Genomic DNA, 24,725 nt, shown 5'->3' with positions numbered 1-24,725 from the left:
AATATATTTTCTTATTTATTAATATATCGAAATTTATGTTTTCTTATCTATTAATAATATTCTCATTTTGTTAAAATAAAAATATTTTCATTACTGAATTAATATATACATAGTAATTTTTTTAATAAAAAAAATACACTTCATTTTTTAAATTTATCTTTTCCTTTATTAAAATAAGAGATCTTTATTAGATAATGACAATTCACATCTAGTGTGTAAAGTCCCACATGGTAAGACATGATTGGGGTGTGTTACGCACAACATTCCAAATCATGTCCTGTTGTATCAAAACCCTATATGCGTGATCAAATAAGAAACAAATTAAAAAACAAGCAAAACATACCCTACAAAAAGTTATTAAAGTACAAGATAAAACAATATAGCTTCAAAGTTAAAAAGGGCCCAAATATAGTGGTAAGTATTTGACTATTAATACAATTCAAGAGAAAACTTGGAGTATCACACATGTTGACAGTGATAAAATATGATGAACTCCTAGGAAAAATAACTAATAATGGTGTGCTTTTGAAAGTCTACATATGGTCAGCAAATGATGGTTCATAAGTAAATCATCAAGTCATATCAACTACACATTAACTGTGAGCTGAAAAAACCTCGTTTAACATAATGCACTGGAGAAAATCTTGGTGAAGGACTAGTTGCTGATGAAGATCACAGTGCCGCGAATGTCACCACTCAACTCATCATTTCATTTATCTTTGGGATCACAAACATTTTGCTGGTTTTGGTATTGCAGAGCATGAGTTCCCAAAGAACAATGAGAGCACTTGGCAATTCATGACACTTCCATGTAGCAGTAAATGTACAAGACATTGGCTTTCAGTATCACAAAGAGAGTCAACAAATTTCTTCTGCAAATATGATTTCAGAAATGTATTGCACTGGCAAGTACAAAAGAAGCCCCAATCAGGAGAAGATATGAAAGAGGAAAATAATTTCAATCATCAGTCATTCCAAAATAGATGTAAATTAAGAAGGAACTTCCAAATGAACACAAGATAAGGATGGGCAGACAGGTTAGTAATGATGATTAATTCATTATATTGATCTCCACAAAATATTTCCAAGACAGAAGCCACCCTGATTTAAATATTCAAATAATTTCTCATATTTATCACACAGAATAAAAATTTTTGCACATATGCGAAATCCATACACTTCAAACCAGAAAGATCCTACCTTCCTCTTTGGGGATGTTAGGCTGATCAACCAAGAGTTGCTGAAGTGCACCTAGATCAAAAGTACTGAATTGTAGAGAGTTCAAGTTATAATCACGATTCTTGCAACCAAAATGTATAGATACATGAAAATAGAGAAAAGTGAACTGAATCAACTGCAAAGACATAACACTAACATGAATGACCCTTAAACAATTAAGAGACAAGGTATCAATATGCTACATTTCCATATACCAGGGTTTTACAGCAAGTGTGGAAAGTGTTGAAACCAGTGATATTTTAAGCACATACCTGGCAAAAAACAAATAGCAAGCTTCATTTAGAATCTAAATGTACTCGATCTTAACAAAAGCAATATTCAGGACACTGTTGAAACTAAACTTCGAGAACTACATACTCTGAATTGTGCATATCCCAAAGAATCATAAGCCCATCCAAGCAATCTGCAAGAGTTGGCTTCAAACCAACTCTTTGCTGCAGTTGTTTCACTGTTAACTGATTAGAGCCACCTCTAACTAGCTGTTTACCATCACGATGAAACTTCTCGAGCGATAAAACAATTCCACGAAACTCCTCGCTATATTAAAGTTCAATACATCAAACACCATTCCTCCTTAAAACAACTAATAAGTCAACCAAAGTAGCTACTCCATGTTACCTCATAATGCACATTATTTTCCCGCATTTTCTCAGAAATCAAACAATTCATGAAATGAAACTAATAATTAAAAAACGAAAAAAGAAGAAGCTTACAGTGTTTTTTGCATTGAAAGCAAAATCGTCTGCAAAGACTCCATTTGTTTTCGTAACACGGCAGCTTCAATACCACCAATAGAATTCAAATTTCCGTAATGTTTAGCATCTTGAAGAATCTAAAAACGAGAGAGATATGATTAGAATATAGATAAATAAGCAAATTAATTGAAATTAAATCAATAAGTAAGATTTGTATTGACCTGCAATCTTTCAATAATTGAAGAAGCGTTTTTAAATTGCGAAATTAAGCGAGATTGCAACTCGTCCCATCGATTCATTTCTTCTTTAATTTTTTTAAATTTTTGCTGATATTTCTTCACAATTCCCTCCATCAGATTCCAAGAACCTAGATTTTTTTTTTCTTTTGACGTCAGTTAGTTAGTTCTTTTTCCTTTTATTTTTAATCTATTCATAGGCGGTGAAAACGTCGTACAAGCTGTGAAAGATCGCATTTGTTTTCATTATGGTCCTTGTATTTTGAATTATTCTACTTAATTTGACTAGTTTGAAGAAAGTGACGAAGAAGTCCACGATATTGTCAAAATAATTACACGGGTGTCTTTTTGATCGAAGGGTCGAATTGCTCGTCAGTATTGCTCATGATGGAAGACCAAGAGGAAAAGGGCAACGCTGAAAATGGGATTGGAAGGCAAAAGCAAGTCAAAGATGAGTACTTGTTGCAGTTTTTGGATTCATTGGATGGGTATTTAACTCTATTAGATTCTTTATCTTCGACCCTTAGCCAGGTAAAATAATAGAAATAAACATGCCGTTTTAATTCACAAGACTGAAACTTTACTATATAGATCGAATCTCTTACTAGTTTTTTCTTATATGGGTTTTTAATGTGATATTTTGATTTTTTAAAACATGTTAAAAGTTTGAAGAAATTGGTAAGAAAATTGCTTTCAGGGGTGGCTGGAATTGGCAAGCGCCAGGCATGCAATGGGAGCTTCACGCATTAATGGCGCTTTGTTAGATCTTAAAGTTCACGCCGCTGCTACTTCACTGAAAGTATCTGAACAAGATGGTAATTTTTTGTTTGACTCACTAAGGGCTTAGCTGATAGTGATTTGTATGATGAGTGGGAAGATTTTGAGTTATAGAGAACTTAAAGTTTGAGAAATGATGTTACTTATGTAAAATGTAATGCATTCTAGTTGATTCCATGGAGTCGCAACCTTGCTTTACTTTATGCAAATGGGCATCCTCTGATAATGGAGAACGTTCTTCCGGAGAAGAGAAATCTCTAAGTCCACAGCTACGACACCGGAACAATTCCCAGCTCTCTGGTATAATATCTTCTCCTGTATGTGAGTGCAGTCCTTTTAAAATAATGAAGTAGAGTAATGGGATCTTCCACAAGATGTATAAATTTTCGAATGCAATCAAACCTAGGGCCATTGCCAGTGCTGGTTCTGCTAAAGCAGGACTTCTCCGTAAATAACTTAAAATACATTTGTAGATGTCTTTTGAAAATATATACTTGAATGATTTTCTTTTAGGGAATATTGTGGGTAATTTTGTATCAGTTAAAACCAAATAAAAAATCACTGTTTGATTTTATGTCGTATTCAGGAGTTTGCTTTGCCGTGACATCTCCTTAATTAGCCTTTTCTCACTTTTTCAATTTTTTCCTCTCTTGTGAAGAAGAGAAAGTCTCAACAAGGACTGGAACTCCACTTATTCTTGTTGACCAAGTAAGAGTTCTGCATATGTTACGACTATCAATTTGTTAGGACTTTAAATTTTTGTTACGAGGATATTGTATTTTAGATTTTGTATTGAATCTTTTTCTGGATTATGTCTCTTGTTGCATATCCACATAAAGAGAAGCATCAGTCTGTGTACCTTTGTTGTTTGTCGCACAAGCAAAATTACATTGGAGAGACAAATGACATAACTGTTGGTGAACTGACAGTATTAATTATATTCAGAGAATTTGATGAACTCCTGAATAATACAGTTTTATAATTTGAACAAATTTATAAATGTTGTTTCATCTGTCTTATGTTCAGCAGCAGCGGCAAAAATCATTGTCAGTGTTCGGAGTACTGGTCTCCCCAAAGCTTCGATCTGCACAATTATCATTTGAGAGAGGTCTGTAACTTATCACAAGTGCTCATGAAAATATGTAAAATAGAATGCAATGAATTTTCTTATTTTATTTTCCATGCAGCTCTGGAGACACTTGTAGAAATAGCAAATTTGCACACAACAATGCTTTCTATGTTTGAACAAGTCCACAAAGAATTAGAAAACACCAATGGATGATAACAAGTTTCTTCCTTTTGGTATGTATGGCCCTGATTTGTAGTTTCCCCATTTGTCTCATACTAAGGAACTGTTAAGACTCAAACATGCTAGTAATGCAGAGTTGGGTCGGGGTAGTCAAGGCATCCTTAGCTGAGACTTGTGCATATTGTAATTTCCCTACTTAGATGAATTGTATTGCTATTTATCTGTCAGCATATTTGTATGACAGCATATTTTTGTTGCATAATCGGTAACCTTTCTGTTTCAACAGGTTGGTTATTTTGCATCGGAAGACATGATTGATTGCATTCAGGCAAAGTCCTACAGATAGCGACAGATGATATTCGTTGGGCTTTTTCCCTACAATTGTGACTTAAAAGCTATTTCCTTTAACCTGTTATGTTGGCTTCTTGCTCATCGTATGTCTATCATCTTGATCTATATGATTAAGTTTTCTTTGATCCAGCAATTTTTTTCTTGATCGCAGAATTTTTTTTTTAAATCATTGATATGTATTATACAATTAGAACTCTGATATTTATCTGTATTGTATAATTAGAAGTTTACTGATATTTACATTAGACATCTATTGGAACCACCTAGATCAAGTCTGTCATGTCACAACTCAAATTTTTTCCCATACAAATAGGGGGTCTACCAATGACCGGACTTGATCTGAAAAATTTGGGCTCGAATCAGATGCAAATGAAGGTTGGAGGCTCCAACCTTATTGGATGGGATTTTGGCCAAATCGAGTTAAACTCAATGGATCCAAAAATCCAATAGGTTGACTCTAAATTAAAAAAAAAAATGTTTTAGATATAATTAGGGATGGGTAAACAACTCGACCCGATCCAACAATAATAATTTATTTTTATTTTTATTCATTTGATTTCATAGCATTAACACAATTTTTTAATAACTAAAATAATTAGCAAAAAAAGAAACTCAAAAGAAAAATGGCTCAAAATTACCCTAATCTGGATCCATCTTAATTGACTGGAATTCTATTTTAACACATATCCAACTCGATCAACATATAATCATAATCTGATCTTATCGTAACTGAATTTAAATTTTTTATCTGATCTGATTTAAATATAGTTTGAATATTTTTTTCCCAACCTTATCAACCTGAAACTCAATCGGTTTGATCCAAATCTAAATTTACCAACCCTTACAAAATTGGAGAGAAATTTGCTCTGCCCACAAACCAGCGAAAAAAATACTCGATTCTACCCAATTTTAAATTGAAAACAGAAATGTTTAGTCCCCATAAAGAGATTTGAACCGCTGCCATCACATTTAGCCAAGAATTCGACCTCTCATATCATGATCCTGCTTTAAATCTATCAAGTTTAGCAATTCTTTTTGTTTCTGCTTCAAATCATTTTTATCCGCCCATAATTTAAACGTCGTTGCAATACAACAAAGTTCAGATAGCACCTGTATCCCTTGTCGCTTGCGACAAATAACTCTCAATAATCATTATTTGTCACTTCACAATCTGAACAGTGACGTGTCCCCGCGATGCCAACGTTTTTTTTTTTTTTTTTTAAAAAAAAGATAGTTTCCTAATGAGTGCTTCGATCGCCTCATCACACTTCAAATGCAAAGATAATAAATTAAACAGAGCTTACACTACAATCTGGATAGAAATGGAAGAAGCACACATCTCACCACGTTCCATAATTACCCCCCCCCCCCCCCCCCCCCCCCCCCCACCCCCCCACACAGAAAAAAAAAAAAACTCCAAACAAGCATATTCTCTTATCTCTCCATACCACAAAAATCACTCTCTTAAAAAAATTATGTCACCGTAAGTTCAATCAGGCCGTACACGAAATAAACTTACAACAGTCCAAATTTTGTCCCAAGCTATACAACACACAAAAATAATGGCCGCCCCCATAACAAGCCCTAAACAAATTGACGAAAAGACAAGCAAAAGGGAGAAAAGGAACTGCCGAAGAACGAAAACCAGAAAGTACTTCTAGAATTTATCTTTGGAGCTTGATTCCAATGAGGATTTCTCTTTGGAGTCTGTTGATACCTTGAACGGGCCACTGGAGCCAAAAGGATCAGTATCATCAAAACAGTAGAATCCAGGGCTGTTCCCAACATCTTTAGTACTGCTCATGGAATCAAACCTCGAGAGTTTATCCCCACCAAAGTCCCTTGCACTGTTCATGGAATCGAATCTAGAGAACTTCTCTGTTTGTGAAGAGAAATGGCCAAAGTCACTTGTACTGCTCATGGAATCGAACCTAGAGAACTTTTCCAGTTGTGAAGAGAAAGGGCCAAAGTCCTTTGAACTGTTCATAGAATCAAACCTAGAGACCTTCTCTGGTTGTGAAGAGAAGGGGCCAAAGTCATTTGTACTGTTCATGGAATCAAACCTAGTGAGTCTCTCTGGATGCGAAGAAAATCCACTGTCGTGCACGTTGAAAGAATCAAATCTTGAGAAACTATCAAAATGGTCCGATGACGCCTCACTATGCCTTGGTGGGGAGTTTCCAAATCTTGAGAGTGGAGTGCTAGGTACAGAATCATCAAATCTGAATGGACTCTTTTTGTGGAAGGTACTATCTGCAGTTGGAGATTCTGTTCTTATCGGGCTTCCACCAAAATTGCTTGATCCAAAGAAATCTCTGTTTTTGTCTGAATTTGAACCCTGAAAAATGGCATCAAACATAGGGGAAAAGTAAATCTATATGATGTTAATAACAAGACACTGTAAAATGCAAGATGACACTATATTACAAAATTAGCAGACCACAAGGAAAAATCCTGCCCAAACAATAGCAATAGACACATCCAAAGAATTTCAAAGCTTGCCAATACTTGAATCCAGAAACAAAATATCCATTCTTTTATATTGACTGGCCAAGAACTTAAGAAAATGCCCCACATATCCATCAAACCAGACTTTAGCATAAAAAATGTGCCAGAGGAGGCCAAAGCTCACCTTGGTATTAAACCCCCACACTGAATCTGTGTCATCATTGTCAAATGCACCCCAAGTTGAGTCATCAAAACTTCTGCAAACAGCCAAAAAAAAAAAAAAAGCATTGCCACGTGAACAAAAAATCAGTGGAATTAGCTAAGCTAAGAGCAACATAGATAAAGTTGGTTAAAGTGAAAAAATTATAAATTATAAAAAAACACACAAGTAAAAAAAGTATAAAAAAAAAAACAACAATAACAAATTAAAAATCAAACTCATCACCTATGAGTTTCTGCATCTGCTTCAGAACTTCTGAAGACATCCGAAAAATTCTGAGATGGACTTTCTGGAGCAGCTTTTCCAGCAGGACTATCATGAGGGCTTCTTGCTGATTCATCTTCACTATGAGTATATGCAGATTCACTCTCAAAAGCCCGTTCACCAGCATTCATCAATTCCCTCTGTCTTTCATCCACATTGGCGAAGTTATCAGCACTTGGACTACCATCTGGGGAAGTGTTTTCCATCTGAACAGATGAATTTGTATTTGGAGAGGCAGAAGCATTTTTCACATCAAAAGTGATCTCATTACCAAATCCTGGAAGAAGAAAATATTTGTCACATATAATAATACTATCAGATCTCTGTCAAATAAATAATTTAAAAACATATATGCGGAACTGAAAGCACAAATGGAGATAGAAAATCAGAAAACATGAGGTGAAGTAAATTGGCTCAGGTTAGCAGCCCAAGGCCCAGAGAGCATACCAGCATCTTCAAATTTATCCCAATCTTCATCCCAGACACCTGCTCCTTCTTGGATTCCAGGTTGCCAGCCTTAACACATTGTACATAGATATACATTAATGTAACAGCATTTTGTTTATTGAAACATAGCAAGCAACTTATCACTAAAAAGGTGCTTCATGAAGGCAAGTCAAAGAGGCAGTACCAAATGGAAGCTCAATCACCGCGTGTGACTTAACATCTATTCCATGTTTCTTACAGCGTTCGGTTAGAGCCTTCAACAGCTCCTCAAGATCTGATTGAATACGATCAGCACGGACCTACAGAATCCACAATGCTTCAGTGTTGGACACGTTAACATAGAATCCCAAACCAATCATTGTAGGTAATAAGCAGAACTTAACCTGCAAAAGACCATCCGCACTGCCACCTCGTTCCATATTGACAATAGCTTGATGCAACTCCATCTTCCTCTCCTGAATATGTAAGTAAAGATGAGATGGAGACTCATGGTAGTGTGAACTAAAAGGTAATCCAATTAGTCATAACAGCATCAATAAGCACTTAATTACAAATGGGTGAAAAGCCCGAAGGCCATAGATATTGATCTAAAACAGGGAGAAGATACTCAGAGAACAACTTTATAATAAAAATTCAGAACTGTTGCCACATTGACTGACAAGGCAGATGACTAATTCTGAAGATGAGGAGAATTTAGTGTCCACAACAAATTTAAATGAACATTCTGAAAAGTTCATGCAGTTGGAACGATCTACAAGTCATCTTTAAAATAATGAATAATTAGTCATTACCTGCAGTTCACGAAATTTGGCATCTTCAATAGTTAATTTTGATGCTATTTCTGCAACTTGTTTGTACTTCTCTTCATACTTCTTACCCAGTGTCTCAGCCTGTAAAACATACTGTTAAAATAAAACCAAGTAAAATCAGTCTGATGTATAATTTTTACACTCTATAGTGTACCTCACGCCTGTCTGCAAGTGCCCTTTCTGTGATTTCATTTAGTCTGTTGTCACATCGGCTTTTATAAAGGACCTAAAAGCAAACAAACAAAATTTTAGCCCATCCAGAAGGAAAACCCGCCATCTTTTTTGTAAATCAAGTTTCTTATCACACAGATTTGGAAACAGTTCATAGAAAAGTACACTTTTTTTTTTTTAAAGGAGTACAAAATCAACAAGGGCTGTGGAGTTGGTAAAAGTGAAGAAGCAAGAAAATTGAAGACAGAAGCTACTTACAAGTTCCTGCATTTTTGAGCGGTAAAACTCAATCTTCTCTCTGGAATCCAAAATTACTTTTTCTCTTTCATCGACCTACCATACATGCAGAAAGAAATTATTCCTTCATACTTCAAAGAGAGGTATATGCATAATTGAAAGCTAGCAGTTACTAATTCAAAACCTCAGAAAAGTCTAAAACTCAAATTCTCACTACCCTTTAAGGAATTAAAAAAAAAAATCATATAATCAGTTGAAGAGCAGAAGTGTCAAACATTACAAAATCCTTTAAACAGCAGAACTGTATTGTAATAACCAAGAAAGAAATAAAGAGAATGCCTTTTTTCCTGCAGTTGTTGAATCTTGGAGCTTTGAGTCTGCTGAATACTCTCCATTATCAAGCTGGTTCGCCAAGTTATCATCCAATACAGGTGCCCTTGGCTTTTGCTGATTGAGCATCCTGGCACCATCAGCAGTAGGATGGGTAGGCAAATTGGGAGGCCTCAAAGCACCAGCTGGTGTCATTGCTTGAGGACGCATCACCTGCTGCGGTCCAAAACCTAATAAAATTAAGGGAACAAGTACGCCGTCAACAAACATGCTGGGAGCTAAAGAGGGGAAAGGAGAAATATCTTATAGATCATAAGAATTCCTAACAAATACCCGGACCAGGACCCCAAGCTGCATTTCCATAACCAGCATTGGGTGGTTGACTTGTCATGGACAACAGCGTCTCATCAAACATAACATTCCTTGGAAGCACTGCTGGAAGAGGGCGGCCTTCCCTGTACCGCTCCATCAAATAGAGAGCAAAGCAGAACTCCCTCAAAGAAAGCATGCTATCACTATCCTGATCAGATAAGTCCCACACTTGCTTTAACACCTCTAAAAAAGGCCAAAGAAAAAAAATTAACATCTGTAATTCAATAACAGAACTAAGTTTCTGCAATATCCATGAAAAAGGGGACACAAAGCTTAACAAGATGCAATGCGATGCACAAATCAGAGCAAGGAACCGTTTTTTACCATCGGCGTAAAAGCATCATTTATACCTTCCGAGGCTAAAATATTTGGTCATAATCTACCTAAAAATGAGAGATAGCATCTATGTAAGTTAGGTTAGTTGATTTTGTTACAGTCCATGTTTGGGTTAGTAATCAATTGATTTTTTTGAGGGCCCAAGAGCTATGTGACATGGTCAGTGCTAATTTGATGCATGACATGTCTGTTGAAGGCACAACCCACTAAGCTGATTATTGGGTTGTGGTTATCTCTGTGTATCTCTCAAAACGTAGGTTCTGTTGTTTCATTAACAAAATTGAATTGGTGCAATGAAAATTATGGCAATTGTAACAAGAAGGGCAACTGCCTTTAAGAAACTAGGTATAAAACTTTAAGAAGTAAAATGAAGTAAAAAGCCAAGCATAAAGAGACATATCAAGAAGAAAAATGAAATTACCTCTTGGTAGCCTCCAACTCATAAATAAATTCCTCGCCTGTTCGCCAGTGATTCTTCCATCTCTGTCAGTATCTACTTCCATAAACACTTTTGAATATTTCTGAATATCCGATGGTTTCATCTTTGGCCAAGGAACCTGCGAATTATCAGGAGTTGAATTTCCCGACCCCACTGAAATCCCAGCTGAAGCAAATGATGAACTTTGAGAAGAAATTTTCTGTCCTGGGTTCAAAGATAACTGGTTTTGCGGAATCTGGCTGCCTGCAGGTTGCATAGAGAAAGCACTCTGCAACGAGTTGAGCGGGTAGGGCTTACTTGAAGGTTGAGCAGCACCTGAAACTGGAACGTTGGCAGACGAGGTAGGTGAAGTGCTAGCCGAATAAGCTGACGAAGAAGGCCCTTGTTTCGGAGAAGTTGTAATTGCAGAAAACACATCGCCTCCAAAAACTGAATCAGAAGCAAAACCATTTCCAGAAGGAACTAATGCTTTAGATTTATTATTTATAAGCTGTGAAGACGATGAAACTGGAGTTTGAGGATTTGTTGGCATCAGAGGTGTTGATGGACTGATTGCTCTTGACCCAGTTGAAGCTCCACCAGCCCCTCCACTAAGCCAATCACTGGATATGTTTGAGTTTGGCACATTCAGACCAGCAGTACTTTCAGGCATGGATTGAGGTGGGTGGGGAGAAGTACTAGCAGGCATGGATTGAGGCGGCCTGGGAGCAGTACCAGCAGGCATGGTTTGAGGTGGACGGGGAGCAGTACTCCCTGGCATGACTTGAGTTTGACCCATCACACTACCTCCCCGAGAGAAGTCTGGACCAACAGAACCCTGAGTTGGATGGGGAGCAGCTTGGTATGGTCTAATAGACTGCTGCTGGACCTGACTAACATTTGGAGCTCCTGGTCCTCTAAAACCAAAATTCTGAGGAGCCATTTGTGTTGGCACACTCATTTGTGGAACGGATACAGCAGCCGTTGAATTTATTTGTTGAGCAGGCGTAGCTGAAAGATTGATCTGTGGCGGCGGTATTTTGGTGGCAGCAGGACCATAGAGCGCAGCCTTGACTATATCTGGTGTTAGTTCCCGCTTACTCTGGGCCACAGTTACAAGTTTGAGAGCATTATAAAATTCTTGCCGGCCAAGGTAACTAGTATGGTTATGATCAGCATGCATCCATATCTGCATCCATAAAGAAAATGTTTGAGTAGCATGCATCGTTATCATGAAGCGCAATGTCAAATCAGGTTTAGGCGTCCTTACGCAACAGGAACAATGACAATCTACAAGACATTAAATGCAATCCATCTGCTTCAGAACAATGTCACTTAATACTGCATACGCTTAAGAACAATGTCATTATTGTCAATACTAGGTAATTAGAACGTGGTTTCACAGATAAAATGAAGTTAAGAACGTAATTCTTTTTACTTCTCCCTAAATCATTAATCAAATCATATTTTCCTATGATATTTATATCCTAGGAGATCCAGGAAAATAAGGTTTAAAGCTCAGTAAACATAAAAAATAACGAATGTAGTAACCAACTAAAAGTATTGACTAGACAGAAATAGCCAGCAAACTTTCTAATTATGAGAAGTAACAATGAGGTTTCAAACTATCAAGAAAATTCACATTGTGACACCAGAAAAACAGCTTTGAGATAATTTAGGTTCTAAATATAAACAGAAATTCTACTCAACAGGGAATAAGCAGTAAGTCGAAATTAAATATAAAAGACATGTTAAAAAAGCAACCTGAGCAAGGACTTGTTTGGGCAAATTAGATCCTTGAAAGAACGCGACAGCTTCAGCTCCACTAATTCGACCATCACCATCTAAATCGGCCCTCCTAAAAAACGATTCGAATTGATCTTGATTTGGCCCCGCCATCTAAGATTCTAAACTAACCGAAAAAACAACTCCAAATTGATCAAATTAATCGAGTCTCCGATCAAACCGTGAAATGAAATAATTAATCAATTGAATATAAAGCATCAAAGTGACGATGCAACAACCGGCGAAAGGAATCTTTAATAGTGCAGCGACGAATTTGTGGAATTTAAATAAGGTGTTTAGATCGAGAAGATGATATGGGGATTTGGAAGCTAAGTAACAATTAATTAAAGATTAAAGCGAGAGAAGAGAATTTCCTTTGCAAAAATGGCTGTACAGTCTCTCTCGATCGGAAGGAACGCAGACTGTCACAGGATCTATCTCTTTTCCTTATTGTTATCATTATTATTTTTAACTTATGGCCCTTGGGCTTTGGCGTAAATATTTCATTTACCCCCTCTTTTCTTCTTTAATTTTAGTTACTACAGTCTATTCGGCAATTTATCATTTTAGACATTTTATCTGAGGGCTCAGCCCGGCTTGGGAATTGGATCAGCAGGATCCACATCACGCAGCTTCAAAAGTACACTTCGAAAAACAGTTAATTATAGAAAAGAACAATATTTTCTTTCCGTCTGATTGTTGAGAGGGTCTAAATTAATGCCATTCTAGAATGAATATAAACCTCGGCGGTTTTGGAATAATTGTTAGGGTGTAAAAACAAGTAAACAAAGACAATCGTTTAGATTTAAAAACTTGAGTTATACAATAAATTTAGAAAATTGCTGAACTGAGGAAGCTTAAAAAAGTTATTGTTCTGCTCTGCTTGCTTCTATTATAAAACATGTCAGCACGGAAATCCCTAACAACATCAGCTAAAATTTCCCGAAATAGTGTCCATGGTTTTTCCTTTATCATTAGCAGCACATAAGGCCTTCCGAACCGGAACCAAGATTATCACAGTCACAGGCCGCTCTACTTCCTGCACCACATATTTTAACAATCCAATCAAGTACTGCTGTGAGCCTGTGATTGAGTTCAAAATCTGGTTAAAATTTCACCTTGAATGTTAGCATTAACTCTTCTTTCCATGAACAACCAAGGCTCTGTTAACAAGCAAACGGAATAGCATACTTGTCCTTCAAGGTCTAGTCCACAGGAATAATGTGCACCTACGCATAAAGCAATAAGGATAAAGAATTTCATAAAGACAGCTATTTTTTAATGCACGAAAATAGAAAATAAAAAATCATAAGCTTCACAAACACCAATATGTCAACAGCCTAAAATTAGTTTTTCATTTTAAATATTAGTATGCAAGATGCTGTTGAAGCTATGAAGACAAGTAGACATAACATGAATGACAGGAGCATAAGTTCACAGTTTATGAAGAATCGGGTTAAACAAAAGCTTGCACTTGATAGTAGAATTACCATACCCTACAAGAAAGTTACTACCTTCTGCCACAAAGACTATAGTTTGCTTGCCAAAGATAAGCAAATCAGCTTAAAAATGCCACCCCTTAGAACGCCATAACCGCCGAGCATAATCATTTTGACGAGCAATTTTAATCTTCCGAAATAGGTTATAAGCACTCTCTAATTTGTTTGAAGCAAGTAGTTTGTTACTAAGTTTGCTATAAACAAGCCTGCTTGGGCAAAAACCCTTACGCAAAGATTCCTCCATAACAAGAACAGCGTTTTCAAGCTGACCTATATTGCAAAGTCCGGCAATGACATATTCATAAATTTCCCCGTCAGAAGGATAACCACTTTCTTGCATCTCGTGCCATAAATCTAGCAGCATTCCGCATTTCCCGAATCCAGACAGCCTCCTGAGCAATAACTTATAAGCTGTAAGGGATAGTTTGCACCCAACTTTCCTTGCTTTCTTATACATCATCATCGCAGCATGAGGTGGACCATAGCTACACAAAGGTTCAAGGAAAGATGTTATAGTCCCCGTGGAGGGAACAATCCCTCGATCCAGCATCTCTTCAAAAACCTCAAGTGCATCAGCAACTTTTCGGGATTTGAGGAGCCCAGAAATCAATCGGGTATATGTATCCATATTTGGCTCACAATTATTACTTGACATGCCCTTATAGTATTTCATACATTCATCAAAATCTCCAACAGAAATGTAATTAGAAATCACAGCATTGTAAGCATTCGTATCTGGCCCACAGCCTTTCTCCTTCATAGTATCAAAAACCTCAATGGCATCATCAATTCTACCAGCTCTACCTAAACCCTCAATAAGAAAACTGAAAGTTAAGCTATCAGGACTAAAACCTTCAGCTACAATTTCCTTCAAAACTCTCTCCATTTCAACAACTTGACCAAGTTTTGACCACCCACTGATGACAATATTATACGTCATTACATTAAACAAAATCTTCCCTTTCATTGAGTTAAACAACGAACTCGCAGCACCAACATGTAATCGTTGACACAAACACCATAAAACAACGTTCAAAGATTCAGCATCAAATTTCAATCCAAAATCTTCTAAGCGCCCAAGCATTTGTATAGCTTTATAAACCTGACCGGCCCTGATAAAACTATCCATCACAATGGATAAAGTCTCTAAATCAGGATTTACGCCTTCCTTAGCCATATCACTCAAAACATTGCACATGAAATCAAAAAACTTTCTTCTCCCCAATGCTTTAACAATCACATTATAACTCTTGACATCTTTAGCTACGTTTGGGTGCTTAATTGCCCAATTAAAAAACAAAACCATCGCTTCCCCACTCAAATTCCCTCTATTTACAACTTTACCAACAACGTCAAGACTCAAATCCACATTCACATTCCATAAAGCATCTTCAATTACGCCTTTACCCTTCAGCTTTTGAAGGAAAACCCCTCGTAGTCTCTCCTCGGGTAATAAAAACTCGTCAACTGCCCTGCTGCTGTCTATTCGTTTAACTGAATTACTACGACTCTCTTTATATACATTTGGAAATGAATTATGACTAGAAATTTGAAATAAATCTGATAGTTCCTTGAGAACGTGATGTTCGTCGAGGCTTGACATATTCTTCTTTTGATTCGATAACAGTTCGTTGTATGACAAGTTTGACCGAACTGAAGTTGAAAATGAAAACAGTGAAAATGACGAGCTTAGGGAGGATAAAGGGTACCTGGTTCTGTAAAACCGCGAAAGAAACGCCATGAAAGGAACTGTTGAAAGCTTCGCTAGTGAGCCTCAGAAATGCAAACGCCATTGTTAAGAGGTTTGTTAAAGCACGTTCGCCGTGATGATGAAAATGTGATATGGGCTGATTACTATTGACCGTTCTGGACTTTTGATTGGGCCAAGGCATCCAATGCCCTTTATTAAGATTTTGCAAATGATCGAACTCATCTAATTCAATCTTCAAAACATTAAATAAATTAAAATAAAAAATAACCGACACCCACTCTAATGATACCGGTTAAAAATTTTTACTATTTTATATTCTCTTCTAATCTGAGTACTATCTGAACTTTTAAAAACCTATTGACATGTTATATTATTAATTAAAATGGCCAGAATTTGATAAAAGCTTAATAAAATTTGGTATTAACAAGTGAAATTCATTATTAATTAAGGATATTATTTTCAAATTATCGAACTCATCTTATTCAATCTTCAAAAACTTAAATAAACTAAAATAAAAAATAACTGACTCCCACACAAATGATACTTGTGAATATTTTTACTATTTCAAATTCTCTCATAATCTTAGTAGTATTTGAATTTTTAAACATTTATTGATATGTGATATTATTAATTTCAATGGCTAGGATTTGATAAAAGCTTAATAAAATGTGGTATTAATCTATTTTTATGCTATAGCTGATGAAAGTACATATATTTTATTATTATTATTATAGTTATTCTTTTACAGCATCGCGAAAATGAGACGGTGAAAAAGAATGCTTCCTGAATATTATACGCACCTAACACTATCAACTGTGCTTGCTTGAAAGTGAAGGAAGAAGAAAAATTAATGGAATCAAATGTGTTATACCAGCTAGGTCTGTGGGGGATTTTAACTTTGTCAGGCGGTCAAGACTATCCACCCTTTATGGGAGAATTTCGACTAAATTTTTGTTAGATGATTTGCATTACTCAAGTTTGTAGTTATTGAGTTTTGTTTCTCGATTATTGTTATATTATGTGAATCTATATCGATTTGTACTGTTGGAACTTAATCTTGCTGTTGGGGGAGTTTTTGGCTTTGCTATATACTAGGCCTTATGAAGAATAGTTTGTCTAGACCATGGATTACTCGTTGTATGCTATAGTTGAGTTCCTTTTTTTTTCATTATCGACTATGATTTGGCCTGGTGTAAGCAGTTTCATTTTCTAAGTTTTTTTTTTTTTTTTAAATAAAACTATATTATATGCAATTTTTTTTTTTTAATTTGCGTCTACATTCAATTGAAAAGATTGTGAGCCGAAATTTTGTGGTTCTTACCGTGTTATTATTTTGGTTCTTGTAAACTCTTTCAAGTCAATAGATTATATCCCATGTAACGCTTCTTGGAATTTTTAATTTGCTGAAAAAAAAAAAAATCTGCTCCTTTGTTACAATATTCTCTTATCCATATTCTGTTACTAGCATAAACAGACATAAGTGTTGAGTCATTGATTATTAAAATATTGAAACAAGAGAAACGTTAGTGCAATAAAGCTCTTGATCCCATCAGCCAAAGCACACAAACCAACATCGACTTCTGAGAAGTGCAATAAAAGGATGAAACCGTAGTCCTTGTGGTGAAGGAAAAAACTAAGTAGAATTTGTAAAAGTTGTCTGATGTATCAAATTAGGTTTATGCATATTATGTCCGCTAGGAATTAAGAAAGAATGGCTTCTAATTCAAAAAAGATTTCTCATCATTCCGGGCTCCAATTTTTTATATCTCCATCAATTTCACAGGTAGGGTTAGGGTGGCAAAATCCTTAATGAATTTAGAAATTCACAGGGCTCCACCTTAAATGGAGTGAATTTTGAATAATTTTGCAGAATAAGATGGAGAATTGATGAAAAATAATTCCCAAATTCTTAATGCGGCAGGGTTTAATTTTGTACTCTCTACTCAATCCCTATTATATATGAATATTTAAAAATTTTTGTTTTGTCAATTACAATGTTGGTTAATATTTTCTTACCTAGTATAAATAGATTATAACTAAAAGAAAACTCTACATTGTAATTCTTATTCAACATTAAAACATTGTTATGTTTTCTTTTCTTTCTCAACATGTTGCACTCTTCAAATATTTTTTAATTTTGATATTATTTCAACTTTTTATAGATTTTTTTAAATAATTAAATACTTTATAATATGTTAATAATTTTATTTAAGTCTTTATTTTTAATTTACTGAAATCATTTATACATATCTACTAATAAATAAAAAAATTAATCCTTATTTAGGGATTTTTCGTCTCTACCCTATTAGTCTATTACCATTAAATTTATTGAGGGACGAAATGGAGAATTTGCCATCTTTAAACGTATGGCATGGGGCGCCCTTGCGTGATTGATGTTTCTGGACTTACTACAACTTTTAGTGGTCCTCACCATCCAAAGACCACGGTGAATCAAGTGGGCTAGAACGCGATGGAAGAGAAATAGAGAATAGGAATAAACAAAAAGGGAAGAAGTAAAAATACAAAACTCAAAGTTAAAAAAGTATTTTTTAAATTTAATTTATGTTGACTTGTTATGTAAAAGCTAACAAAAATTTAGGTTGTATTTATTTTTTTATTTGAAATCTGAATAGGTTTAAATAAAATTTTATGAATGACATGTTTATTTTTTCATTTTCAACATCTGAAAAGAAAAACTTAAAAGTTAATAATTTGACGTTAATACCCTTTCAAGTAGTGCATATATTTACTCTTCACAATTTATAATTTTTACAGGTTGATTAGTTTGATAGCATTTAAAAAAAATATTATCATTGTTGATCTTAATTTAATTTTTTATTAAAAGATGTAATTATAATATCAAATTTTATTATAAAGTCAACATTATTATTTTATTTTTGATTCATCACAATGAATACAATTTGATTTGTTTAATATTTTTAGTTTATCTAATGCTATCATGTGAATAAAAATTTAAAGCAATTAAAAAATAACTTCAAAAATAATACAAAATTATTAGGTTTATATATAATATTGAAAATACATAAATTGTTAAGGATATTTTTGATATTTGAAATTAAAATTTTCTATTTAGATTTCGATTTAGATTTCGAACTTTCATATAAAAGTGGGCCTTTTTTATTTTTTCTATTCATATAAAATTATCTGAAAATAAGTGAAAAATTAAAAAAATAAACAACCTAAAATAAATAAGCATCTAAAAAATTTAAATTCAAGATAAAAAAAAAATATTTTAATTTTTGTTATAATTAATTTAATTTAATCTTACGTGCCGAAGGCAGACGATTATCATTTTTCGATTTACGAAAAGGTACGAAGTTGGCGTAACACATTCATCACGCCAACGCTGATACGTTGCTTAATAAAATTGTGTTCACTGTTCAACCCTGCGGTGCAGAATTTACCGCCTCACTCAAAAAAAATTCCCGCTAAAACTCCCAAAACATCCATTTCATTTCACTTTTAGAGCTCCCTCTCAATATTTTATCTCAGTTTCTTTCATCCAAGATCTCCAAATAGAAATGCAAAAATGGTCTCAGAGGCAAACCCAAACCCTAATTACAGAAAGCCCCTGAATGCGTACCACGTCGGGGGAATCCAAGTGGAGTTTCCGTACCAACCATACGGGTCGCAGCTTGTGTTCATGTGCCGCGTGATATCGACGCTTGATCGAGCGCAAAGAGACGGTCACTGTCACGCATTACTCGAGTCTCCGACCGGTACTGGAAAATCTCTCTCGCTTCTTTGCTCGACTCTCGCTTGGCAGCAGAATTGTAAATTAAAGAATCAGTTAGCAAACATCTCTCACTCCAAACCTGATACCGAGGCCGTCACCGATCCTCTGGCAAATGGTGGCGGATTCATCCCCGAATCACAGCCTTCAAGTAATAATGCCACGTCATCATATTGATTTAATATTTTTCAAAACTTGAGAAAATGAAAATGTTTCATTGCTATTGACATGACTATTATTGCTTCGTGTTGTTAGCTATTCCGCCGTCAACAAATGGCCAGACGGCTCAGGTTGCGATGAACAACAAGAATGTGAAGAAAAAGATGACGCCTACAATATTTTATGCATCGTGAGTTTTATCTTGTCGAGTTACTATATGTTTGTTGTATCTGTTTAATTGACGGTTTATATCTTATATTAAGTTAAATTTTGATATAATCTTACTTTTAGGTACGCTTATTAAGCTGTGATAATTAAGTCATGGTGTTTCTGATGTTTTAAGAGATTGTAGTTTGTGAATAGATTGAGTTCACTGTGTTCATCAAACCTGTCCTGCTTGCCAGTAATAATTATGTGAGATTCATAAAGGGAAAGAGTGAGGCCAAGCGCGCAAGATACTGGACACCATTTGATCTTTGTAATTTCTGTGCAAAAAGTTTTTACTCTTATGGATGCTAATTAAGAATTTGCACATATTAATGGTTTTGTGTGTTTTCTGTTCACACTAGGAGGACACATTCACAAATTTCTCAAGTGATTTCTGAATACAAGAAAACTGCTTATCGGGTGCCAATGGCAGTGTTGGTATGTTTTAATACATCCTTATATTAATGACCCATGACTATAATCTATTTGTTTTAGGTTTGTTTTAGCACTGGGCTTTATGGAGTCCTTTGGCTCTTGTTCAGATCATCCATTCAACACCCATGACTATAGTTACATTTTACATATTCTGTCCTTGTTCTTTCTCCAGAAATTATAGACTGAAAATTATTGCTTGCTGATGTCTTTGATGAGTTTTATCTGTTAGCATTTGAGTGTTTTTAATTTTAATGCTGTCGGTGATTAGTGAGGAAGACAGTCAATATTGATGAAACCAATAGCAATTGCTTTAGAGGTTGATATTGCTTTGGAACTCTCTATGAAATGAAGCAATCTGAAAAAAAATCATATTAAATAAAAATGTTTATCCCTACTAGTGGTGTAGTTCAAGCTTCTATGAGTTTATTAACTTCTATTTCATGTCCCATCAGGCTTCGCGTAAACATTATTGCACAAACAAGTACGTACGTGACAAAGAGAATATTGATGAAGAATGGTGTGGTGTTTTTTTTTTTTTTTCCAAACACATCAACAAGATTTTGCTTTCATTCTCTCATGATAACTATTTTTTTTCTAGCAAGCTGCTTTTGGGGGATCGAAATTTGGGTTGTCCTCAATTTAAGTAAGTTATTTCTCTATTTTTACATGCTCATTTAATCTTAGTGATGTCTGATGCTACTGCTAATGGAAAAAGCTAAAGTATGGTCTAATAATAATTTTATTTCAAACAGAAATGTGCATAAAGTCAGAGGTCACCCATCACTTCAGAAAGGAGGTTGCCATGAGGTTCATGATATTGAAGATCTGGTGAATGTTGGACAAGTCGTTAGAGGTTCATCTCATATTTTCATTCTACACATGAAATACTACAATTTTGGGCAACAAGCATTTCATTGAGGCTATGCATTTTTCAGGATGTTCATATTATGCTGCACGCTCCATGGCAGATGATGCGCAGTTGGTGTTTTGTCCCTACAGCTACATCATTAATCCTGTCATTCGGGGTGCTATGGAAGTTGATATTAAAGGAGCCATTTTAATTCTTGATGAAGCCCAGTATGTTTCACAACTTTTATTTACTTATTTTCCTATAAACTTCTATTAAGTTCTTTAGGTCATGCTGAAGAAGTAAATGATTTTAAAATTTTTTATTATCTCTGGAGTTGAACACTTACAGACATAATTTGTTTTTTTTCAGCAATATCGAAGACATTGCCCGTGATGCCGGTAGTGTGGATATTGATGAAGATGTTTTGCTAAGTAGGTTCGGAAAAAATTCCTATGTAATTTTGAAATTTTGTGATTCTTGGCGCTTATAGTGGTTATGGCTTATGAAAGAATTGCAGATGGAACTAGAGCAAGTGTGCTCTGTTAATCCCATGATTTACCAACCATTAATTGAAATGACCCAGGTAAATTTTGGTCATTTTATTTCACAATTTCTGGCTTTCAAATTGCATCATTGGATCTTGGACAATGGTGGGAGTTATGGATGTATAGGACCTCGTAGGCTGGATTGAGCGCAGGAAAGCAACATTAGCAAAGCGGGAATTTCAGCACTTCTTCTCTTGGTCAGTTGTTTTAGCTATACAAGAAGTTTCTTTAAATGAATTATTAAATGCACTACTATGCTCTTGAGTAACTCATATTAGAGTATGAATTTTGTAAATAACAAAATCAAATTTGTTTCATTTCTTTATCTTATTGTTGTCATTTTATATTGAAGTTGGACTGGTGATAAAGCTTTAAGAGAACTCCAAGAAGCTAACATCTCACGGCAGTGCTTTCCAATATTGCTAGAATGTGCCACAAAGGTACACTGTTAAGAAAGTTTTGGGGGTTTGATTCTGACTATCTTCCAAAGTTTATAAACTTTCTTTGTTTGGTCAAAGGCAATCAAAGAAGCTACAGACACAGAATCAGAGTTACCTCATCTGAGTGGCATGTCAGTCATAACATTGGAAGGTACAAGTCTTCTTGTCATAGTGACCTGATCCCACAGCTTTTTTATTAACTATTGAACATTTGTTATTGTTACTGATTGCCTTTGAAAATGCAACAGGGTTATTCTCCTCACTTACCTATTTCTTCTCAAGAAACGGTTCTCATGTATCTGATTATCAGCTTGCTTTACAGAAATATATTAAAAGAGATTCAAGTAAGTGGTCAATACTTGATGATTTGATTAATTCTTTTAAGGGTCATTTTAATTTTGTCATCAATGAAAGTCAATAGATTATGAATCTATGGTTTGAATTTGTGAAATAATTATATAGACATTGCTGACCAAACTCTTATAGGTAATATATTATTTGGCCAAGTGTGATTGAAAATCAGTCTAAGGGCTTATGGTAGCAGATGGAAAGCCTAACAGGTTTATGCACCAGTCATTATCAAACCAAAACCCTAGCTATGTAAGATTCCTTAATAAGATGATTGGAAAATTCATGTATCAGGGGATCTTGATACTGTTTCTCTAAGAAACTGTATCCACCAACTTAATATACGTTAGTTTTTGGAATTTTTAGAGAAAAAATGTCTATATTGAACTTCTGCATTAAGCCATTTATGGAATTGACTCTACATTTGAATTGTATTAGGTGAACTCCATAATCTTGATCTCTGTTATTATCTGTTCCTTCTCAATATGTTATTATTACTTGCCATCAAGTGTTCAACTGTTTTTGTTGTAGGATATGTTATTGTTGGTCCATTTTAACATGGGCTTTCTTGTTTAGAGAAAACTGATGGCCAGCATTGTTAATGAATAATACTCCATGCAGAAAACCCTGGTGGAAACTGGACACATACTTTAAGTTTGTGGTGCTTGAATCCAGCTGTTGTTTTCAAGGATGTTGCTGAGCTTTCTTTGTCTATTATTTTAACATCGGGGTAAGCTATGACATTGCCATATCTGGATTGCTAAGCTCATTTTAAACTGCTTGATTCCTCAGTCACAAGGCATGTATGCATATTGTGGAAACATCTTGTACTTTTGTTTACTACCTTCAATGCATGAGTATGTGTTGAGCAACTAAGTGGAGGTCACTATACCTCCCCACTATATCCATAAGGACTGATATACTCTTTCTAAAATTGGCCATGGTCTGCTGCTTAGTATTGAATGTTGGACTACAAGATATTATTTTCATGTCTGGTCAGTCTCATACCATATGATTGAGTAAAAGCTGTGCATTTGCCCTTTTTTACAAACTATCTCTTTGCTTTAATTGCATGACCCAAAGTAGCGTCTTTCCTTTACGCTAGTACTCATCTCTCTGAAAATAGGACCTTATCACCAATGAATTCCTTCTCTTCTGAGCTTGGAGTTCAATTCGGAACTTGTCTGGAGGCTCCGCATGTCATCGATGTTGATTTGCAGGTATGAATGCCATTTTCCTCCATCTCTCTGCTAATTGGTTTTGGTTTGTTATACTACTATTGCAGTTATGGACCATCAACTGTTTTGCAGGTGTTGACTTCTGTAATCTCCACTGGTCCAGATAATTATCCATTGAATGCAAGTTATAAAACTGCAGATGGGTATGCTTTTCAGGTATCTTCTGCTTTTTGTCACATTGATTTTGATTGTCTGAGAGTGGTCTCCTCTTTTATAGTTCAATAAATTATTGGTTGTACATATATTGTTTTGAAGGATGCCCTTGGCAAATCTATAGAGGAAATATGCAACGTTGTTCCTGGTGGCTCTCTTGTATTCTTCCCTAGTTATAAGTTGATGGAGAAACTGTGCAATCGTTGGCGTGAAACAGGCCAATGGTCTCGACTTAATGCAAAGAAACCTCTTTTTGTGGGTCAGCACATCTTTTATGCTATCTGAGAAAACATTCTTCATTTCTATATTAACTTTGTTGTTTTCCTTGTCTTGTTTCACAATTTTTAGCCTTTTTGCATAGATTTTGAAGTTATCTTTACATGGCAATTATTCTACTTTGTTGTTCTTGCTGGAATTATCTTGGCTACTATTTAGTTGGAGTCTTATGCTTATTGTCTTGGTTGTTGGTGCAGAGCCAAAAGGGGGAAGCCAGGAAGACTTTGAGATTGTTTTGAAGCATTATTACAACTCAATTTCACAAGGCAGTAAATGTGCTGTTGTGAGAAAGAAAAGAGTTAAGAGAGAAGGCAATAATGACTTAAACACAATTGAGTCTCAGGAAAATGCTAATAAGAAAGGAGCCAGTTTCCTTGCAGTTTGCCGTGGAAAGGTGTGAAATTTATGTTTTATGTCATATGACAATTATCATACGGTTGCGGATGCATTATGTGTTGATTTTTTGTTCAATCTGCATTTTGTATTTTACTAAATGTCTAAATTGCTATATTTGTTTGCAGGTTTCAGAAGGAATTGACTTCAGCGATGATAATGCTCGAGTGGTTGTATCCTTTTTCCTCTTTAAATTTTCTGGGCCAAGAGTTCTGCTTTTTAATTTGCATAATTTTGGATTAGGATTGTGATGTCACTTTGGCACTTTGGAAAATGGAAGAATGTTGTATAAATATCTTGGACTCACATTACTTGCATATACGGCATGGGACT

General features: G+C 35.2%; 5 protein-coding genes across 11 annotated transcripts in view; 2 read left to right on the top strand and 3 right to left on the bottom strand.

The window, feature by feature from the left end:
- Positions 1 to 450: 450 nt before the first annotated feature.
- Positions 451 to 2,310, bottom strand: LOC18043094 (uncharacterized protein At5g43822). Its single transcript, XM_006435333.2, has 6 exons — positions 2,156 to 2,310; positions 1,953 to 2,071; positions 1,597 to 1,776; positions 1,434 to 1,490; positions 1,201 to 1,265; positions 451 to 902 (listed from the first exon to the last, which is right to left on the bottom strand). The coding sequence occupies exons 1-6, from the start codon at positions 2,285 to 2,287 to the stop codon at positions 859 to 861; spliced, it is 597 nt and encodes a 198-aa protein (XP_006435396.1). The 5' UTR covers positions 2,288 to 2,310; the 3' UTR covers positions 451 to 858.
- A 210-nt stretch (positions 2,311 to 2,520) lies between these two features.
- On the top strand, positions 2,521 to 4,714 carry LOC18043093 (coiled-coil domain-containing protein 115). Of its 3 annotated transcripts, none has more exons than XM_006435329.2 (7): positions 2,521 to 2,701; positions 2,868 to 2,985; positions 3,116 to 3,247; positions 3,606 to 3,655; positions 3,977 to 4,055; positions 4,135 to 4,249; positions 4,483 to 4,714. In XM_006435329.2, the coding sequence occupies exons 1-6, from the start codon at positions 2,555 to 2,557 to the stop codon at positions 4,227 to 4,229; spliced, it is 621 nt and encodes a 206-aa protein (XP_006435392.1). In that variant the 5' UTR covers positions 2,521 to 2,554; the 3' UTR covers positions 4,230 to 4,249; positions 4,483 to 4,714. The 3 variants fall into 3 exon arrangements, with proteins under 3 accessions (XP_006435392.1, XP_006435393.1, XP_024040202.1); XM_006435330.2 differs by having other exon boundaries at positions 3,974 to 4,055; positions 4,483 to 4,713; XM_024184434.1 differs by lacking the exon at positions 3,606 to 3,655 and having other exon boundaries at positions 3,116 to 3,264.
- A 1,297-nt stretch (positions 4,715 to 6,011) lies between these two features.
- Positions 6,012 to 12,848, bottom strand: LOC18040597 (epidermal growth factor receptor substrate 15). Its single transcript, XM_006435325.2, has 13 exons — positions 12,364 to 12,848; positions 10,603 to 11,788; positions 9,807 to 10,028; positions 9,483 to 9,703; positions 9,165 to 9,239; positions 8,890 to 8,961; positions 8,718 to 8,816; positions 8,310 to 8,381; positions 8,111 to 8,225; positions 7,927 to 7,995; positions 7,441 to 7,756; positions 7,180 to 7,252; positions 6,012 to 6,885 (listed from the first exon to the last, which is right to left on the bottom strand). The coding sequence occupies exons 1-13, from the start codon at positions 12,496 to 12,498 to the stop codon at positions 6,205 to 6,207; spliced, it is 3,336 nt and encodes a 1,111-aa protein (XP_006435388.1). The 5' UTR covers positions 12,499 to 12,848; the 3' UTR covers positions 6,012 to 6,204.
- Positions 12,849 to 13,099: 251 nt separating this feature from the next.
- LOC18040596 (putative pentatricopeptide repeat-containing protein At5g43820) lies at positions 13,100 to 15,772 on the bottom strand. Of its 3 annotated transcripts, none has more exons than XR_002905144.1 (3): positions 15,593 to 15,768; positions 13,503 to 13,613; positions 13,100 to 13,423 (listed from the first exon to the last, which is right to left on the bottom strand). XR_002905144.1 is itself a non-coding variant. In XM_024182905.1 (3 exons), the coding sequence occupies exon 1, from the start codon at positions 15,622 to 15,624 to the stop codon at positions 13,948 to 13,950; it is 1,677 nt and encodes a 558-aa protein (XP_024038673.1). In that variant the 5' UTR covers positions 15,625 to 15,772; the 3' UTR covers positions 13,100 to 13,423; positions 13,503 to 13,613; positions 13,899 to 13,947. The 3 variants fall into 3 exon arrangements, 2 of the variants coding, with proteins under 2 accessions (XP_024038673.1, XP_024038674.1); XM_024182905.1 differs by having other exon boundaries at positions 13,899 to 15,772; XM_024182906.1 differs by having other exon boundaries at positions 13,503 to 13,589; positions 13,899 to 15,772.
- A 3,174-nt stretch (positions 15,773 to 18,946) lies between these two features.
- The window catches only part of LOC18043008 (Fanconi anemia group J protein homolog), a 9,527-nt gene continuing 3,748 nt past the window's right edge, over positions 18,947 to 24,725 (top strand). The window contains exons 1-19 of one of the 3 annotated variants that reach the window (XM_024183143.1): positions 18,947 to 19,499; positions 19,604 to 19,697; positions 20,077 to 20,152; positions 20,602 to 20,630; positions 20,748 to 20,792; positions 20,902 to 21,002; positions 21,085 to 21,226; positions 21,369 to 21,430; positions 21,509 to 21,582; positions 21,671 to 21,741; positions 21,897 to 21,984; positions 22,063 to 22,135; positions 22,233 to 22,328; positions 22,954 to 23,062; positions 23,459 to 23,552; positions 23,643 to 23,726; positions 23,826 to 23,982; positions 24,197 to 24,393; positions 24,521 to 24,565. In XM_024183143.1, coding sequence (XP_024038911.1) covers positions 19,145 to 19,499; positions 19,604 to 19,697; positions 20,077 to 20,152; positions 20,602 to 20,630; positions 20,748 to 20,792; positions 20,902 to 21,002; positions 21,085 to 21,226; positions 21,369 to 21,430; positions 21,509 to 21,582; positions 21,671 to 21,741; positions 21,897 to 21,984; positions 22,063 to 22,135; positions 22,233 to 22,328; positions 22,954 to 23,062; positions 23,459 to 23,552; positions 23,643 to 23,726; positions 23,826 to 23,982; positions 24,197 to 24,393; positions 24,521 to 24,565 — 1,992 coding nt within the window. In that variant the 5' untranslated portion in view covers positions 18,947 to 19,144. Of the gene's footprint in view, positions 19,500 to 19,603; positions 19,698 to 19,820; positions 19,986 to 20,076; positions 20,153 to 20,601; positions 20,667 to 20,747; positions 20,793 to 20,901; positions 21,003 to 21,084; positions 21,227 to 21,368; positions 21,431 to 21,508; positions 21,583 to 21,670; positions 21,742 to 21,896; positions 21,985 to 22,062; positions 22,136 to 22,232; positions 22,329 to 22,953; positions 23,063 to 23,458; positions 23,553 to 23,642; positions 23,727 to 23,825; positions 23,983 to 24,196; positions 24,394 to 24,520; positions 24,566 to 24,725 lie in introns of those variants that run through there. The other 2 variants (XM_024183142.1, XM_024183144.1) reach the window with 2 other exon arrangements.

The sequence above is a fragment of the Citrus clementina genome, unplaced genomic scaffold, assembly GCF_000493195.1.
Source record: "Citrus clementina cultivar Clemenules unplaced genomic scaffold, Citrus_clementina_v1.0 scaffold_5, whole genome shotgun sequence".
Classification (NCBI taxonomy): Eukaryota; Viridiplantae; Streptophyta; class Magnoliopsida; order Sapindales; family Rutaceae; genus Citrus; species Citrus x clementina.
This window is presented reverse-complemented; position numbering and strand designations above follow the sequence as displayed.